The following is a 16,446-nucleotide window of genomic DNA, read 5'->3' as shown; positions in this document are numbered from 1 at the left end:
CAGATTTAAAAAGTTATCTTTAAGTAGTTGTATGAAGGGTCTCAAGTCAACGTGTCAGTTTGTGAGTAGAAAGCACCTTGATTAATGTCACTCTCCCATCATTCTCCCTAATCTCTCCCAATGCCACCTGCCCTGAAGTCTATGTTAGGCTTTTGTTGTAGTAGGATAATAGCTGTGTACCACCATTTTTAGGTCTTCATTGAGAAGGGGTCTCACAAACTTTTTTCTGCCCAGGGTGACCTCAAACCACGATCTCAACAATCTCAGATCCTACCCTGCCTCCCCAGGTTGCTAGGATTATAGGCATGAGCCATTGGTACCCATTTGTATCTCAGCTTATTTGATATATCTCCTAAGGCAAGTTGCTTCACTGTGCCATGCCTCAGTGTTCTTGCCTGTAAAATGGGGGTGAGTACATTACTCATGTCACGACTGTTAAAAAGATGAATACATTAGATACGTAAATATATATAAGCTGTTCTTACATTAGCAAGGCTAATACATAATACATTGCACAGGGTACATGCAAGATCCTGATTAGCAATGGAGCCCCCTTAGTATTTTATAGATAAAGAAACAGAAGGAAGCAGGATTCCCCTTAGGACAAGACAACATAGCCAGGACTAGAGCCCAGGGTCTCCCAATTTTAAAGACTACCATTTACTTAGACTACAGTGTGAATGATATCCCCAGAGATGCCGTGGCTCTTCCATCCACACGCCCACAGGTGACTGGGTGGTGGGAGGCAGGTGAGGCTGGCTGAGGTGGGATGCCCTGTTTCCCGTCAGCCAGAGGAATAGCCAGCTCTGTACTTGGAGTCTGAGGCAGGCGTACCTGTGTGCAAGACTGATTAAGCCTTTGGCTTAACCAGTGCCTCCAAGGTCTTCCTGTCATTGCCTTTGCTATCATGTTAAAGCACCATGCTTCTCATGGAGAAGGACTTCCACCCTGCCCTGGCCTCTAGCTCCCCCTCTGCCTAGGCCCCTCACTCATATTTACTGGTCTTTCTTCTCCTGGACAGGGCGGGGGAGGGAGAGACACCCAGTTGCCAGAAACACATCTGAGATGGGAATTAGCTGCTCTCTGGGTCAGCAGGGTTTGCACACGGCTCCTGCTGAGGACAGAAATAGCCTTTCAGGCGAAGGAGGGGGTAGAGGAAGGGAGGGAAGAGGTCATGTTCTTCAGAGAGGTGGGGTACCTGGGCCCTAGTCACTTCCTCTTCACCTCAGTAACTCAGAGGAAGTGACCAAGTGCACAGATGCAGAGGGCATGGGCCTGTACACTCCCTGGCAGGGTGCCCTGTGCCCTCTGGCAGGCACTTGTGGGGTGACTGTGATCAGCCTCCCTGGGCTGTTCCACTGCCTCCGAGCAAATGAAGGGAGCCCCAGAGCAGGGTGGAGAAGAATGTCAGTAGAGCATGTTTGCGCGCATGCGTGGGGAGGGAGGGCTCACAGAGGCAGTCCAGTGTAGTGGTCGTTGAATCTGGAGCCACACTACTTGGGCTCAGATTCTAATCTAGTTACTAATTGAGCCTCCTGAGCTTCTGCTTCCTCATCTATGAGGCAGACACAAAGCTAGCCCCTCCCAGGGCAGTGATGGGGACCCAGTGAATGAACTTCCATGGCACACTCAGAGTGCTGGGCAGCGTGAAGCCAGCAGCCCCAGTGGCTGGTGGCCCCCACTGGGGTTGAGCCGATGTCATCACAACGAGTATCCTTGTAGATACTGTGGTTACTGGAGACCTAGGCTTGAGTCCCAGCTCAGGTCCTTTGGGCATCGCCTGTGTCACAGGCTCGTTTGAGAGGACTAGGGATGAGGCACAGAAAGCCCTGAGTGGCGACACTAGCACACAGCACATGGCAGGGACTGATACCCAATCCAAATCACCTGCCTGTGACCTGTGACCTGGATGGGCTTCTGGGCTAGGCATGAGATGAAACCCTCATGGCCACCCACTACTCCGCACTCCACGTTCTAGATGAGAAAACCAAGGCCCAAGGTTAATTTCTTGTTCAACGTTTCTCAGTAAACAAGTGGCAAAGTGAGGGCTTGAAACGTTCTGGAAAAGATAGAAACACCTCCTGCTCACACACACACCAACATTGTTTCAGTCACCTCGGGTCCTTTTTTTTTTTTTTTTCAGGTTGTAGGGCCTGAACTTGGGGCCTGGGCATTGCCCTCAGGCTCTTCAGCCTAAGTCTAGTGTGCTGTCACTTAAGCCACAGCACCATTTCTGATTTTCTGGTGGTTAATTGGAGATCTCATGGACTTGGAGTGTCATGGACTTTCATGCCATGAAAGGGCTGGCTTTGAACCATGATCCTCAGATCTCAGCCTCCTGAGTAGCTAGGATTACAGGTAGGAGCCACCAGCGACATCTTCCCCCCCCCCCCCCCCGCCCCGTCCTAGGGCTTGAACTTAGGGCCTGGGGCACTATCCCTTTGCTAAAAGTTAGCACTTTACCAGCACCACTTCTGGCCTTTTCTGTTTCTATGGTACTGAGAAATCGAACCCAGGGCTTCATGAATGCTAGGCAAGCACTCCACCACTAAGTCACATTTCCAGCCTCAACTCAGATCCTTAAACTTACAAGTTCTGCTCAGAGCCTGTGACACCACCCCCACCCCCTCTACCCTAATTGCACCTCCCTAATCTTGTCTTGTCCAGGAGTCTGGCCCACACACAGTCCTCAGGTCATCCTGACTCCCTTAGATGCTCTCAGGGACCACAGACCCAGGTGCTCCCCTAGAGCTGTCCCACAGAACTGTCCCACGCTGTGTTCCTGTGGCTGCAGTGACACGGCTCCCCGCTCTGACCCTGGCTCCCCGCTCTGACCCTGCCCCCAGCCGGAGCTCAGCGTTATCTGAGAAGCACTGAGCCAGCAGCCCAGAGATTCCTCAGGCCTTTGAAGAACCCGGGGACGCGCGTGCATCTTCCACCCTGTTGCCCTGGGTAGGGTCGGCCACCACAGGAGACAGCTGGGCACAGCACCACGGAGCCCTGACAAGAGTCACCCTGCCCCCTCCACAAGAAGGGGAGGAGAGCCACTGCCTCGAGACCAGGCCACAGAAATGCTGCTCAGCTAGACTGCAGGCCCTTCCCTCTCTGCGCTGTCTCACATGGCGAGCCCTGGGCCACAGAAAGGGGCCATGGTTCATGCCATTGCTGGATTCTTTCAATGTCAAGCCTGGTTCATTCTTCTGGAGCCTCCCAGAATGGAGGAAAGTGAGAGGGTGAGCACGAAAATTTTGTCCACTCATAGAGACAGAAAATTACTCTCTTTCAGTCACCTTCCAGCTCTTAAACGTATCCTTAGAAACTGTGCCTTGACGCTAAGAAACTAAGGGTCCTGTTACCACCTCACACTGAGTCTTTCTGCACATCAAACAACTGGCTCATACTCCTGGGTAATTCCTATTTTTCTTACCCATGACAGAGAACCAGCCTGACTAGAGCTAGTGGTTGGTTCAAAGTCACACAGACGACGATGAGGGAGCTGAGATGGAAATGGAGGATTGTCTGAATCCTTTACACTTTGTTCAAAATGCAGCCTACTGTGTGGTCCCTGGAGCAGAGGTGGCAGCATCTCCTTGCAGTTGTCTGAAATACAGATTCTCAGGCTTTGACTCAGAGCTGCAATATCAGAGTCTCTGGGACCAGGAATCTGTTTTCAATGGAGATTTGAACTAGTCCTTGTTAGGAAAGAGCTTGACCACTTGAACTGTGATTCCCTAGACCTTTTAAATTTTGGTTGCAAATAGAGTCTCACCTTTTGCTCAAACTGGCCTCCACCTATTTATGCCACTGTAGCTGGGTTGTACGAGTACGTACCATCATATCCAGTTTTTTTGTGTTTTGTTTTGTTGTGAATTAGAGATGAGTCTCATAGACTTTCCTGCTTTGAACCCTCAGATCTCAGCTTCCTGAGTAGCTGGGATTACAGGCGTGAGCCACTGCACCCAGCTCTCCTAGTGATTCTTAAGCAGGTTAAGATTTGAGAATCACTGGGAAAAGTCCTCTGAAATTCCATTTGGGGGGTGGGGGTGGGAAGTAGAAGACAGACGATTTCCAGACACCAACAGTTCTACACCGTGTGTCCCTTAGATGACGGACTGACATAAAGAGAAGCGGAGTTGGACACACTGCGTCCACTTCTGGGCCGAGGGGGGAAAAGCCAGCCAGCTGGCCTCACTCACCACCAGGTTGCCGATGACCATGACCATGAGAAAGACGGTGAGACACATGGCCTGGCCGGCCACCTCCATGCAGTCCCACATGGTCTCGATCCACTCCCCACACAGGATGCGGAAGACGATGAGGAAGGAGTGGAAGAAGTCGTGCATGTGCCAGCGGGGCAGGGTGCAGTCCGCGGCGATCTTGCACACACACTCCTTGTAGCTCTTGCCGAACAGCTGCATGCCCACCACCGCGAAGATGAATACAATGATGGCTAGCACCAACGTCAGGTTGCCCAGCGCCCCCACCGAGTTGCCGATGATCTTGATGAGCATGTTGAGCGTCGGCCAGGACTTGGCTAGCTTGAAGACCCGCAGCTGCCGGACAGAGAAAGGACCCGGGCGAATGAAGCCTGAGGATCATCCGTCTCCCCCAGCCAAGGGAGCCCCAGCGTCCCCAGACAGAACGCTTTTGAATGGCCTGAAGCCACCGTTCACCTCACGATTGAATGGATTCCACCTCTTGCTAAAAGCCATGGAAACGAACTCAAGAAAATGGAAAAGAGGTTTGGGGTGGGGGTTTCTGTTTTCTTTTCTTTTTGCTCAGTTTGTTCATTTATCTATCTTGGAGGAGTAGATGGGGAGTGACAGAAATGGCAGGCCAAAAGGTGCAAAAAAGACCTTATGTGGGCTCACTGGACACCACGTTGAAAGTGAACTAAACAAGCTGTGGTTGAGGGATGGGAGAGGAAAACTGGGAGAGATCCAGGGAAGGGGTGACATGGTCCAAAGAGAACTGTACTCATTACCTGACTTACGTACCTGTAACCCCTCTGTGCATCACCTCTGCAATAACAATTACAATTTAAAATTAAAAAAAGAAAAAGCCAGGCTGGCGTTGGTGGCTCAAGCCTGTAATCCTAGCTACTCAGGAGGCTGAGATCTGAGGATCACGGTTCAAAGCCATCCTGGATACACAAGTCTGTGAGACTCTTATCTCCAATTAACCTAACCACCAGAAAACCGGAAGTGATGCTGTGGCTCAAAGTGGTAAAGTAGTAGCCTTGAGCTGAAGAGCTCAGGGACAGCACCCAGGCCCAGATAGACCCGTGCCCCACCACCAGCAAGAGAAAAAAAAAAAAAAGTAAGGAACCAATGGCTCATGCCTGTAATCCTAGCTACTCAGGAGCTGAGATCTGAGGATTGTGGTTCAAAGCCAGCCCAGCCACAAAAGTCCACGAGACTTTTACGTCCAATTAATCTCCAGAAAACTGGAAGTAATGCTGTGGCTCAAAGTTATAGAGCACTAGCCTTGAGCTGAAGAGATTAAGGACAGTGCCTATTACAGAGAGGGGGGGGCACGTGTTCCACAGATGAAAGAATTTACATGTGAAAGTAACAACCCCCACACCCTGATGGCAACTCTATGGGTCGAGGAAGGAGGGCTCTCTTTCTCTTTCTCTGAGTTTATGGGTAAGGGAAGTTCTGTCTGGCCAAGAGGCTTGCACAGGGCAGTGGCACTTCCTGAGGCATCTCCTACCCCTTGCTCAGCCTCTGGCCCTGTGGATGTGGCGTACCAGACGGAAGGAGCGAAGCACGGACAGCCCCTGCACATTGGCCAGGCCCAGCTCCACCAGGCTGAGGGTGACAATGATGCTGTCAAAGATGTTCCAGCCCTGCTGGAAATACTCATAGGGGTCCATGGCGATCAGCTTCAGCACCATCTCTGCTGTGAAGATGCCAGTGAAGACCTGCGGAGTAGATGGGTCTTGGTCACAGAGCCTCTAAGGACACAGAGCCTTAGAGCCTCCCAGCCCACTCCTACCAGAGAGAGACTAAGAGCCCGTATGTGAGTGACAGGTGCAAAAACCCTGCCACTGGCAGAGGTAGGTACAGTTGGGAACCATTTCCATCCAGGTCTGGCCTTGTGATTCCAGGCAAGTTACTTCACTTCTTAGGTCCAGCCTTCACCAAGTGCTGTCTGGTTCCCGGTGACCTCATTGATGCCCTGTGCTTAGCTGGGCAGCGCCATTGCATTCATTCCACAGACAGGCAGTTGAGGCTCACAGCTGAGTATCCAGATCTCAGTTATGCCACCTAGTTTCAGGTGCTCAGTTCAGGTTCTCTGCTTATGTGCCCTAAACCTCTCTTCTCAGTCCAGCTCCAGGACCTAGCAAATTCTGGCAGATTCCTCGTGTACAGGAGGCAAGGAAGGGGCAAATTTAAGGAGCAGAAGGCTGAAACTGTCTCCCCAATCCTAGAACAGAATTCCAAGGGCTGCAGAGCATCTGAAAGCTCCCTGGACCTGGCCCCTCTCCTGCCTGGCACCAGCTGTCCTGGATCCCCAGCCTGCCTGGGCACATACTGGGCCCCTCCCAGAAGCTGTCTCTGGCCATAGCAGGTGCCCAGACATCAGCTCAGAGTGGGCAGGCATTGGACAGAGAGGCACGCCTTTCCCACAGTGCATACCATGGCAGCTGTGTCATGAATCTAGGGCATGCTCTTACCCATGCAGATCGACTAGCCATAGCTGCTTTGGGCACCTCAGAGGGACAGATGCTCCTGTCTTGAAAACTAGGGAGTCCAGGGTCTCATTCTCATTCTATTCACTCAGGCTTGCTCCTGCCCCAGGCTCCACATCTCAGTTTTCCCAAGCTTGCTTCTCCTGGGGTGTGGAAAGCATCTTGCTCATTTGCCATCCCGAAAAAAAAATCGAGAAGGGGACTGGGCAGGGTGGGGCAGAGCTGGAAGAGGAGGAGGCGGCTTTTCCCTTTGTTAGGCTCCACTGGGGCTGGCAATGAGGTGATAATGCTTCTAATGGGCAGGGATAAGCGGGAGGATCAGAGCATGTCAACAATAGCAGAGCAGCAAAAGGCTGTGGGAGGAAGCAGCCTGGCCAGGCTGGAGGAATTGAGCAGGGGGGACACTCTTCCTCCAGGGCATCCAGGGTAAAGCTGGGCCTCTTGGGCCCTGGGTATGTACAGCCATATACTCTCACTCCCAGCTTTCTTGGTCACTTTCAGACCCATGACAATCTATGGAAAGTAGGGAAACTTATCACCTGTGGGGTGTGGCCCCAGACTCCTTGGAATTCTGAAGATGCCCAGAACCTCACTCTGCTTGTCTTGTCCCCCCCCAATACCTTGAACCCGTAACTCCATATCCTGTGGATCACCTCATGGTACCTTCCTGACCATTCACACCCCTATCTGCTAGGAAAATTTGGGTGTCCCCAAATGCTCTCTAGTAGTACCCCAGATGTCCAGAGAGCCCAGACAGTTGCATTGGATTCTGTTGCCCCTCTCCTATGCCGCCCCCAAGCCATCATCATCCTTCCTCCTCATCCCCTCCCTACCAGGTTGCCCACAGAGAGCACGTTGTCAAAGTGCTCCGTCATGGGGTAATGCTCCATGGCCATGAAGAGAGTGTTGAGTACGATGCAGATGGTGATGCCCAGGTCCACAAAGGGGTCCATGACGATCAGGTGGATTATGTGCTTGAACTTCACCCATGGGGCACAGCAGTTCCATATGAGCACCTTGTGTGCGCACTTGTACCACCAAGGAGGGCACTTCTGGTGGGCCTCTTCCAGCTCTGGGGGTGGAGTGATAACAGGCGCCGGAGGAGGTCACACCAAGCCCCACCCGCTGCATTCTACACCTCAACCCTCCAACCACTAGCAAGCCCCACTCTGAGCTGTACTGCCTCTTAGGGTGAGGATCACCCCTTACTGTCATCTCCCCTACAAATTTATGCCTCACGGGGCCTCACCCCTCAAAGCTCCACTCCTTAAAGTGCCATTTCTAAAACGCTCCCAAAAGCCCACCCACATTGCCCTACCCTTGAATCTCTGCCCTCTAAAGCTCCTTAGAACTCAGATACTCAAGGTTCATCTTCTCACAGAGCCTTACTCCAAGCCCTACATCCCACAAAGCCCCTCACTGAAAATTTGGGCCGATTTGGCCTCTGTAGCCTCCCAGGGCTAGATCCTGGCAGGGAGACATGAGCTGGTCTCTGGCTGAGTCCCAGAGTCCTCAGGGAAAGGCAAGAGTTCACTACAAGAGGTTGGGTCCCAGTTTTATCTGCTGCTGGCCAGTGTCTGGGGAGAAGACTGAATCCTCCCCTGAAGGATCTCTGGGGATCACTGTTAGTAATATCCCCAGCCAGATTCTCCCTTCCCTCCAGGCAGGTTTTATGGAAACACCTCAAGTTCCTGCCATACTAGAGCTCTGTAAGCGCCATGAGATGAAGCTGTTCCTCCCTTTGGCCTCTGTGTTTATGGGCGTGGCCTTGGCCTAGGCAAATACTGTTAGTGCCACCTGTTTTGCAGATGAAAGACAGGGACTGGAGTGGTGGCAACCCCTTAGTGACCTTGGGTGGGACCTCAGCCCAGCCCAGGAATTAGAAAAACAAATCTCTCAAAGGATGCCACCGCTGTTGCTCTGAGCTCCCTTCATCCCCACCACAGGCTGTTTATTGTAGATGCCCCACCCCCAACCTGTGTCTGAGGCCCCAAACTTTTCAGCAAGGACAAGGATGAGGAGCCCCCTGAGCTAACTCTGTCCACCATTCCCTGAACCATTCTCTGGGAGGGAAGTTACCAGGATGCATCTGACAATGTCGAATAGGAAGGTACTCTCCTGGGATTCACAAAGTCCAGTGGAATCCCAGACTTCCTGCTTTCAGCATTCTGCAAGCTGGCCTGGGAGGCACCAGCTCTCTTCTCCAGGTCAGAGTTCCTTTTCTTATATATTCTGTCTCTTCCCGACTTTGTTCCTTCCTTTTCACCTCTTTGCATCCACCTTTCCCCTCCTTCTCTTTTCCTTCCTGTTCTCCCTCTGTCCTTCCTTCTCTCCATTCATTCAGTAAATTTTCAAATCATCTGTCCACCATACATCCATCTGTCACCCATCCATCTATCATCAACCTATCCTCTCAGCATTGTATGTGTAGTTGCCTCCTGAGACTTGTAGATAGCACAGGGCTGGGTGTCTGTGACTCTTTCTGGGTAGTTCAACCTTTAACCTTTTAATTTTTACCCAAAGAATGCTGCTGAAGCAGGCTACCCAGTTTCCGGAACATTTGGTCTTCCTGCTTAGTATTATTAGCCTGTCCTCTGTTGCCTTGGCAACTCCCAAGGTCTTCCCGGAAGCACCTAGTTCCTGATTTAACCTGGCCTTGCAACTAGAATTGGGCCAGGTGGAGACAGGACTATATTTATCACATCTCATTTCTTAGGTTTCACTATGAAGTGACTGCTCTCCCAAAGCTGGGTCTAGCCAGGCTCCTCCCTGCTTTTCAAAAGGTTGAGCAGCCTGGTGGTTAGACTGGGCAAAGTGGGAGGCGGGACAGTGTATGTGGGGGGTGCTTACCTTCCATAGCATCTGAGATGGCACTGTCTGCACTGCAGCTGTGCCTTGGGGGCCTCTTCTCCCCTGCTGATGTGTCCAGGCTGCCATTGCAGTCTTTGATGTGGGCCTGATTCTCATCTCCCTCTCCACCTTCCAGAGCCTGGGCAGCCTTGGCCTGGAGACCGGTGAGGGGGATGGGCGGTGAGTCCAGCTCTGAGACAGGCAGATGGAGTCACTAACTTTCAGAGGCTCTTACTGATTCCTTAGGATGACAGCCCTTCCTGGCTGGGCCAAAACTGGTATAGGTGGCAGAAGGGTTAACTTTTTTTTTTTTGCCAGTCCTGGGGTTTGAACTCAGGGCCTGAATACTGTCCTTGGGCTTTTTCCTCAAGGATAGCACTCTGCCATTTGAGCTACAGCACCATTTCCGGATTTTTCTATGTATAGGGTACTAAGGACTCGAACCCGGGTTTTCATGCATGCTAGGCAAGCACTCTACCACTAGGCCAAACTCCCGGCCCAAGGAAGAGTTAATCTTGATGGGAGTGGGGATGGTAAGCAGGACCATCACCCCTGAAGTCCCTCAACTCTACACTCCAGATGAAAGCCAGGTGCTGGTGGCAGATTTCAGGAGGCTGAAATCTGAGGATTGCAGTTGGAGGTCAGCCTGAATTGGAAAGCCCATGAAACACTTGTCTCCAATTCAGCAGCATAAAACTGGAAGTAGAATTGTGGCTCAAGTGGTACAGTGCAGGTCTTTAGGGATTAAGCTAAAGGAGAACATGAGACTGAACTGGGACACACACACACACATACACACACACACACACAATTTATCTGAATGGATTCCATTCTTCATGAGATAATAAGAAAATGAGCTTGTAATACTAGCTACTCAGGAGGTTGAGATATGAGGATCATGGTTTGAAGCCAGCCTGGGCATGAAAAAAAGTCCATGAGACTCTTAAAAAGGGAGAAAGTTGGGTAGGGTGGTAGCCTTGAGCTGAAGAGCTCAGGGACAGTGCCCAGGCTGAGAGTTCAAGTCCCAGGACTGACAAAAAAGAAAAGGTTGAAAGTGGCACTGTGGCTCAAGTGGTAGAGTACTAGCCTTGAGCACAAAGAGGCACAAGGAGAGCACCCAAGTCCTGAGTTCAAGCCCCAGCAAAAGAAAAGAAAAGAAAATGGCAACTATTCCCAGTTACAAATGGGAATCTTTCCATACCCCAGAACAGACCCCAAAAGGAGCTTTCTGCTCTGTCTTTGAGTTGGAGGAAGCTTCAGATTTTATTACTCTGGATTCCTTGTTATAGGTGGGGAAACTGAGGCAAGGAGAAGAAAAATATTCTTGCTCTTGTCTGGATGGCAATCATTTCACTAAAGCTCCCAGCCTGGTTCTGCCCCTCTTGTTTCATAACCCCTCCGTCCTGCCCCGTACCTCAGCCAAAAGCCAAGTAGCCCATGCTGGGGGCAGGGGAACCCCTGGATTATTATGACAGCACCCATACCTTCTCCAGCTCTTCCTGGTGCTTTTTGAATTTCTCAAGCATCTGCTGAAACTCTTCCTCCTTCTCCTGGTCCTCAGCCAGGGTGGCCTCATTCTGCTCTGCATAAGCCATGGCCACCACTGCCAGGATCAGATTGATGAGGTAGAAGGAGCCCAGGAAGATAATGACCACAAAGAAGATCATGTAGGTCTTGCCAGCTGCTCGAAGGGTCTGAAGGTGGGAAAGAAAGAGAGATGGGGTCTCTTGGTACCCACGGCCCTCTCCACACACCCGATGCCCAGACAGGCAAGCAGAACCTGGGGATTTGAGGGCCATTGAGACAGGAAATGGCCATCCTCAGACACAAAATACACATCAGATCCAGGCATTCCTGATCAATAGCCGGGAGGACCCCAGGCAGACATCGAGCACCGACAATGGTGGGCTTTGGCTTAGAGGCGAGGTTTGTTTTGTCCCACTGTGTAGTCCAGGCTGGTCTTAACTTTTGATTCTTCTCTGTCTAATTCCCAAGTGCTGAGATTTTTAAGCATGCATCCTCATACCCTTGAATCCTCATTCTGTCATGGAGTTAGGTACCTAAAAAGCACGCAACAAACTGTAGCTATTATTAGCATTGCTATTGCTAAAATCAATGTGTGTGTGTGTGTGTGTGTGTGTGTGTGTGTGTGTGTGTGTGTGTGTGTGTGTGTTGTACTGGGACTTGAACTCAGAACCTCCACTCTCCCTTAGCTGTTTCATTCAAGGCTATCACTTTCCCTCTTGAGCCATACATCCACTTCACCTATTTGCTGGCTAATTGGAGCTAAATCTCAGGTATGTCTGCCTGGACTGATTTTGAACCAAAAGCCTCAAATCTCAGCCTCCCGAGCTGCCAGGATTCCAGGTGCCAGCCACCAGCACCCAGCTCAACATCCACTAAGACATTGCCAGAGAATAGAAGATACCATTACTCCAACTTGATCCTTCTACCCAGCAAACCGCAAACATTAAATATAGGCATTCCTCAGTATCTATAGAGATTGATTACCAAAGCCCTAGGAGTACCCAATCTGCTGGAGTTTAAATTCCTTACATACTTGATGTAATCACTGCACCTCACCTAGGACCATCCTTCCTATACTTTAAACCAGCTCAAGATGTCTTACAATATCTAGTACGTAGATGTTACTATGTTCTGTTACTTAAGGAATAATGACCCCCTAAAATGTCTGTTTAAGTACAAGTATTGTGTGTGTGTGTGAATATATATATATATATATATGAGCTTGGTTGAGTCTGCAGAGGTGGCGCCTGCACATACACAAGTCTGTAACTACATAGGGGCAGAGTTCAGTTTCTATGCTGTTCCCCGGGCTTGGAGAAGCCTGGCAGCATCTAACCTGAGCCTCCAAGACCAGGCCCAGATCTCAGCTTGGAAAGCAGAGGTTAGGGAGGGAGGAAAGCTGAGCTGTGACTTGACTCTGGCCAAGTGTTCAGTGTTGAGACTCCAAAAGCCCCATGGGCACTGAAGGGGTCTCACAAGGCTGTGGCCTTGGCCGTGGTGAGGACTGGACCACATCGGGGCAGACACTGTGAGGCCCTGGCAAAGCACCAGGGATGGAGGGATGAGGCCGTAGTGCTGAGGGCAGGTTGTGGGCAATGGTACCAGTTGGAAGAGGTTCTCCCAGTAGTCCTGGGTCATGAGACGGAAGAGAGCCAGGAAGGCCCAGCTGAAGGTGTCGTAGCTGGTGTAGCCATAGTTGGGGTTCCGGCCAGCCTTAATGCATTCATATCCCTCAGGGCAGTGCCTAGGGGAAGGGTAACCAGCTTTAGGGAGGAGGACAGATGGAAGACCCCAAAGGAAAAAGATCCCTTAGCCTTGTCTGTGCTTCCTAAGCAAGGTCTGACATCCATGCCCATGGGGTTTCTTTATGTCTCCATTCACCCCAGATCATTGCCCCCCCACAGGACTCCTGGGGCTCCCCCTCCAGCATCACTCACCCAGCATCACTGCTATTGCCACAGAGCAGGGCATCATTGGAACCTTCCAGGAAATAGAAGTTCCCTTTGGGAGAGGTCATGAAGAAGGGATGTCACCTACATGGACACACTTTGAACACACGCACCCACTGTGCTCCCTGTGGACAAGTCTATGTGTGTCACACACACACACACACACACACACACACACACCCCAACTCCCTGGAGGGGGCTGTCCCCCCCACTTTTTTTTTGGTCAAGGACAGCTCAAGGCTACTGCTCTACCACATTGAGACACAACGCCACCTCCGGTTTGCTGGTGGTTAACTGGAGATAAGAGTTCCATAGATTTAAGTTCCCCGGCTGGCTTTGAATTGCAATTCTCAGATCTCAGCATCCTGAGTTGCTAGGGTTACAGGTATGAGCCACAGGTACCCAAGCTGGGCCTCCCCGTATTTGCCTCTGTTATCTTACCTTCATCACTGATGTAGGCATCCCAGTCAAAAGTAGAGCTGCTGGCCCAGCTCTCATTGCCATACCACGAGTCATTGTACCATGTGTCGTTGCCATACCACGTGTCATTGTACCAGGTGTCATTCCCGTACCACGTGGTGGTATTGGTGTCGTTGAAGGGTGGGGGCCAGCGCACGCACTTCTGACGAAGGTTCCCCATGAACAGCTGCAGTCCCACCAGGGCGAAGACACTTAGGCAAAAGACGGTGAGGATCATCACGTCCGACAGCTTTTTCACCGACTGGATCAGGGCCCCCACAATGGTCTTCAGCCCTGACCATGGAGAGGAGAGGGAGGCGCTACAGTGGACCCCCACCCGAAGGCCTCTGCCAAGCCTTTGCCTACCCCCTCTCCAACACTTGGCCTCCTGGGCACCACCTCTTCCCCAGAGTCTTATCCAATGAACCCCATCTTTCTCTGAGCACATCCTCCATGGGGAGCTGCGGCATTGCCACCGAATCTCAGCCATGAAGTGAATGAACTCGAGGGCTCCCTGAGCTGTGGCTGAACTGAGACCATAGAGGAGGAGCCTAATAAATGTCACTAGGCTAGTACCCCTAACATGTGCTCCATAGGAAATTCTTCTTCTAAACTGCACTCTTCAGGGGGCGAGGGGTTGTGTCCTATAGTCTGACTCTTGGTCATTATGTAGATAATCCTTTCAAAGGCTCTGAGAATTCCTGCAGCATTAAACAAAAACTTGCATGCTGTCTTTTCTCAGCAATGATGACAATAGTGTTTTCTTATATAGTCTAATAATGCCTAGAGAGCAGTAGGGGTCACTCTGACTGATTTGTGTGTGTGTGTGTGTGTGTGTGTGTGTGTGTGTGTGTGTGTGTGCACGCGCGCATGCGCGCGCGCATGTGCACGTGCGCATGAGCGCAGTGGGTTTTAAACTCAAGTCCTCATACTTTTACATTTCTTTTGCTCAAGGCTGGTGTTCTACCACTTGAGCCACACCTTTGCTTCTGGTTCTTTTGTGGTTAATTGGAGATAGATACGGGTCTCATGGACTTTCCTACTTCTGCTGGCTTTGAACTGCCATTCTCAGATCTCAGCCTCCTGTGTATCTGGGTAAGCCACTGGTGGCCAGTGTGTGTTATGCTTCTTGCTGTGAGACCTGGGAATTGCTCTGCCCTCGGGGTTAGGGACTGGAGGAGGTGTGTTCCTCACTGCATCCTCAAGCCTGGGATATCCCCTCATTAATTTCTTGGCGTCTTTCTCTCAGGAGTCCTCTGCTGTGCCCAATCTTGTCTATTTTCCTTTAACACAACTTTAATACCATACCCTGTGGGGCAGGGGCTATTCTAAGCCCCTCATAAATAATAAGGCAACCAGTCCTCTACCAACCCAGCCAGTCTCATAACAACCCAGTGTTACTGTTAAAGGAACTGAGGCTGGGGCCGGGAGAGTGGCCTAGTGGTAGAGTGCTTGCCTAGCATCCACAAAGACCTGGGTTTGATTCCTTGGTACCACATACACAGAAAAAAGCCGGAAGTGGCGCTGTGGCTCAAGTGGTAGAGCTCTAGCCTTGAGAAAGTCCAAGGGCAGTGCTCAGGCCCTGAGCTCAAGCCCAGGACTCCCCCCCCCCGCAAAAAAAAAAAAAAAGAAAAGAAAAGAAAGAAAAAGAAACTGAGGGAGGCACAGCAGGCTAAACTACTTCCTAAGGCCAATGTTAGGAAGTGATAAAGGGGAGAACTGAACCCAACCAGTGTGACTCGAGAGCTTGCACTTGCCCACTTTGCCATCCTGCCTCTTAAGTGCTCAGCCTCCTGCCATAGCCTCCTGCCATAGTGGACCACCCTGCCAAGGCGGTGGTGTGCATGTTACAGAACAGAAGCCTCTGAGCCAGGTGGGCCTAGTGAAAGGCCTTATGGCCAGAAGAGAGGCCCTGCAGCCCCAGTACCTGGGATGACAGTGATGGTTTTCAGGGCCCGCAGTACCCGGAAAGTTCTCAGGGCTGAGATGTTGCCCAGGTCCACGAACTCCGTCAGATACCTGGGTGAGGAGTGGGGTTGGGGCTGGGTCAGCATCTGGTGGGCCCTGGGGCTCCCAGAAGGAGACCCTGAATGAAGATTCCAAGAGCTCCTTGTCATTGAGGTTAGCAAAGGAGGGCAAGGGGGAGGGCAGACACAGAAAGCCCCACGCAGTGGCCATCATGAGGGCAGCCCAACTCGTCCAGGGCACTGGACATCAGCATAGCCTCTGAGCTAGAACTTGAGCATCGCTCACTTTGCACCTGGCCAGGGGCCTTGACGTCCACCATTGTAAGGAGCTGGCCAGGTCAGCTGCCTTCTTTGGCCTCTTTCTCTCCCACTCCCCGCCCACTCGAGGGCTCAGGATGCCCATGGGTCCCCGCTCACGCCATCATGATGACACTGAAGTCCAGCCAGTTCCAGGGGTCCCGCAGGAATGTGAAGTCGTCGATGCAGAAGCCTCGGGCTAGCATCTTGATGAGGGACTCAAACGTGTAGATCCCTGTGAAGGTGTACCTGGAGAGGAGAAGGCCAGCCAGGCATGTCACCTGGCCCGGGGTTTGTGTGCCAGTCACAGTCATCGTGGATGGCCACAGATGAAATAAAAAATACACACTCAGGAGCGGAGGGCATTAGTGAGGGTGACAGGGTGACAGCGGGCCTCCCCCTCCCCCAGGGAGTTAAGGTGTGACCACACAGGACTGATAATTCCCAGGTGTAGACACCTGATTGGGCAGTGACCCAGGGCGGGGGCGGGGCTTGGGGAGGGGTCACTTACTCCACGTCCTTGGACCAGGGCGGTGGGTTACTCATGGTCATGAACACACAGTTGGTCAAGATGGTGATCATGATGAACATGCTGAACAGCGTAGAGGTGGGTCAAGGAAAAGTAAGGGGGCTGCGGGGGAAGGGAGGAGGAGGACAGAGGGTCCCCAGGGCGAGAATGTCCAGCACCACCCTACCCACA

General features: G+C 51.6%; 1 protein-coding gene across 2 annotated transcripts in view; it reads right to left on the bottom strand.

Annotated features, from left to right (window-relative positions):
- Scn4a (sodium voltage-gated channel alpha subunit 4) overlaps nt 1–16,446 on the bottom strand; it is a 29,507-nt gene that overhangs the window by 12,551 nt on the left and 510 nt on the right. For both annotated transcript variants that reach the window (XM_090351612.1, XM_090351613.1), the window contains exons 3-13: nt 16,258–16,347; nt 15,867–15,995; nt 15,410–15,501; nt 13,465–13,776; nt 13,012–13,075; nt 12,677–12,818; nt 11,032–11,241; nt 9,548–9,701; nt 7,531–7,769; nt 5,753–5,926; nt 4,197–4,553 (exon numbers count right to left, since the gene is read on the bottom strand). In XM_090351612.1, coding sequence (XP_090207738.1) covers nt 4,197–4,553; nt 5,753–5,926; nt 7,531–7,769; nt 9,548–9,701; nt 11,032–11,241; nt 12,677–12,818; nt 13,012–13,075; nt 13,465–13,776; nt 15,410–15,501; nt 15,867–15,995; nt 16,258–16,347 — 1,963 coding nt within the window. The remainder of the gene's footprint in view (nt 1–4,196; nt 4,554–5,752; nt 5,927–7,530; nt 7,770–9,547; nt 9,702–11,031; nt 11,242–12,676; nt 12,819–13,011; nt 13,076–13,464; nt 13,777–15,409; nt 15,502–15,866; nt 15,996–16,257; nt 16,348–16,446) is intronic.

This window comes from Megascapheus bottae, chromosome 17 (assembly GCF_031878675.1).
Source record: "Megascapheus bottae isolate mThoBot1 chromosome 17, mThoBot2.hap1, whole genome shotgun sequence".
Lineage (NCBI taxonomy): Eukaryota > Metazoa > Chordata > Mammalia > Rodentia > Geomyidae > Megascapheus > Megascapheus bottae.
The sequence above is the reverse complement of the archived record's forward strand: the minus strand, read 5'-3'. Positions and strand labels throughout refer to the sequence as shown.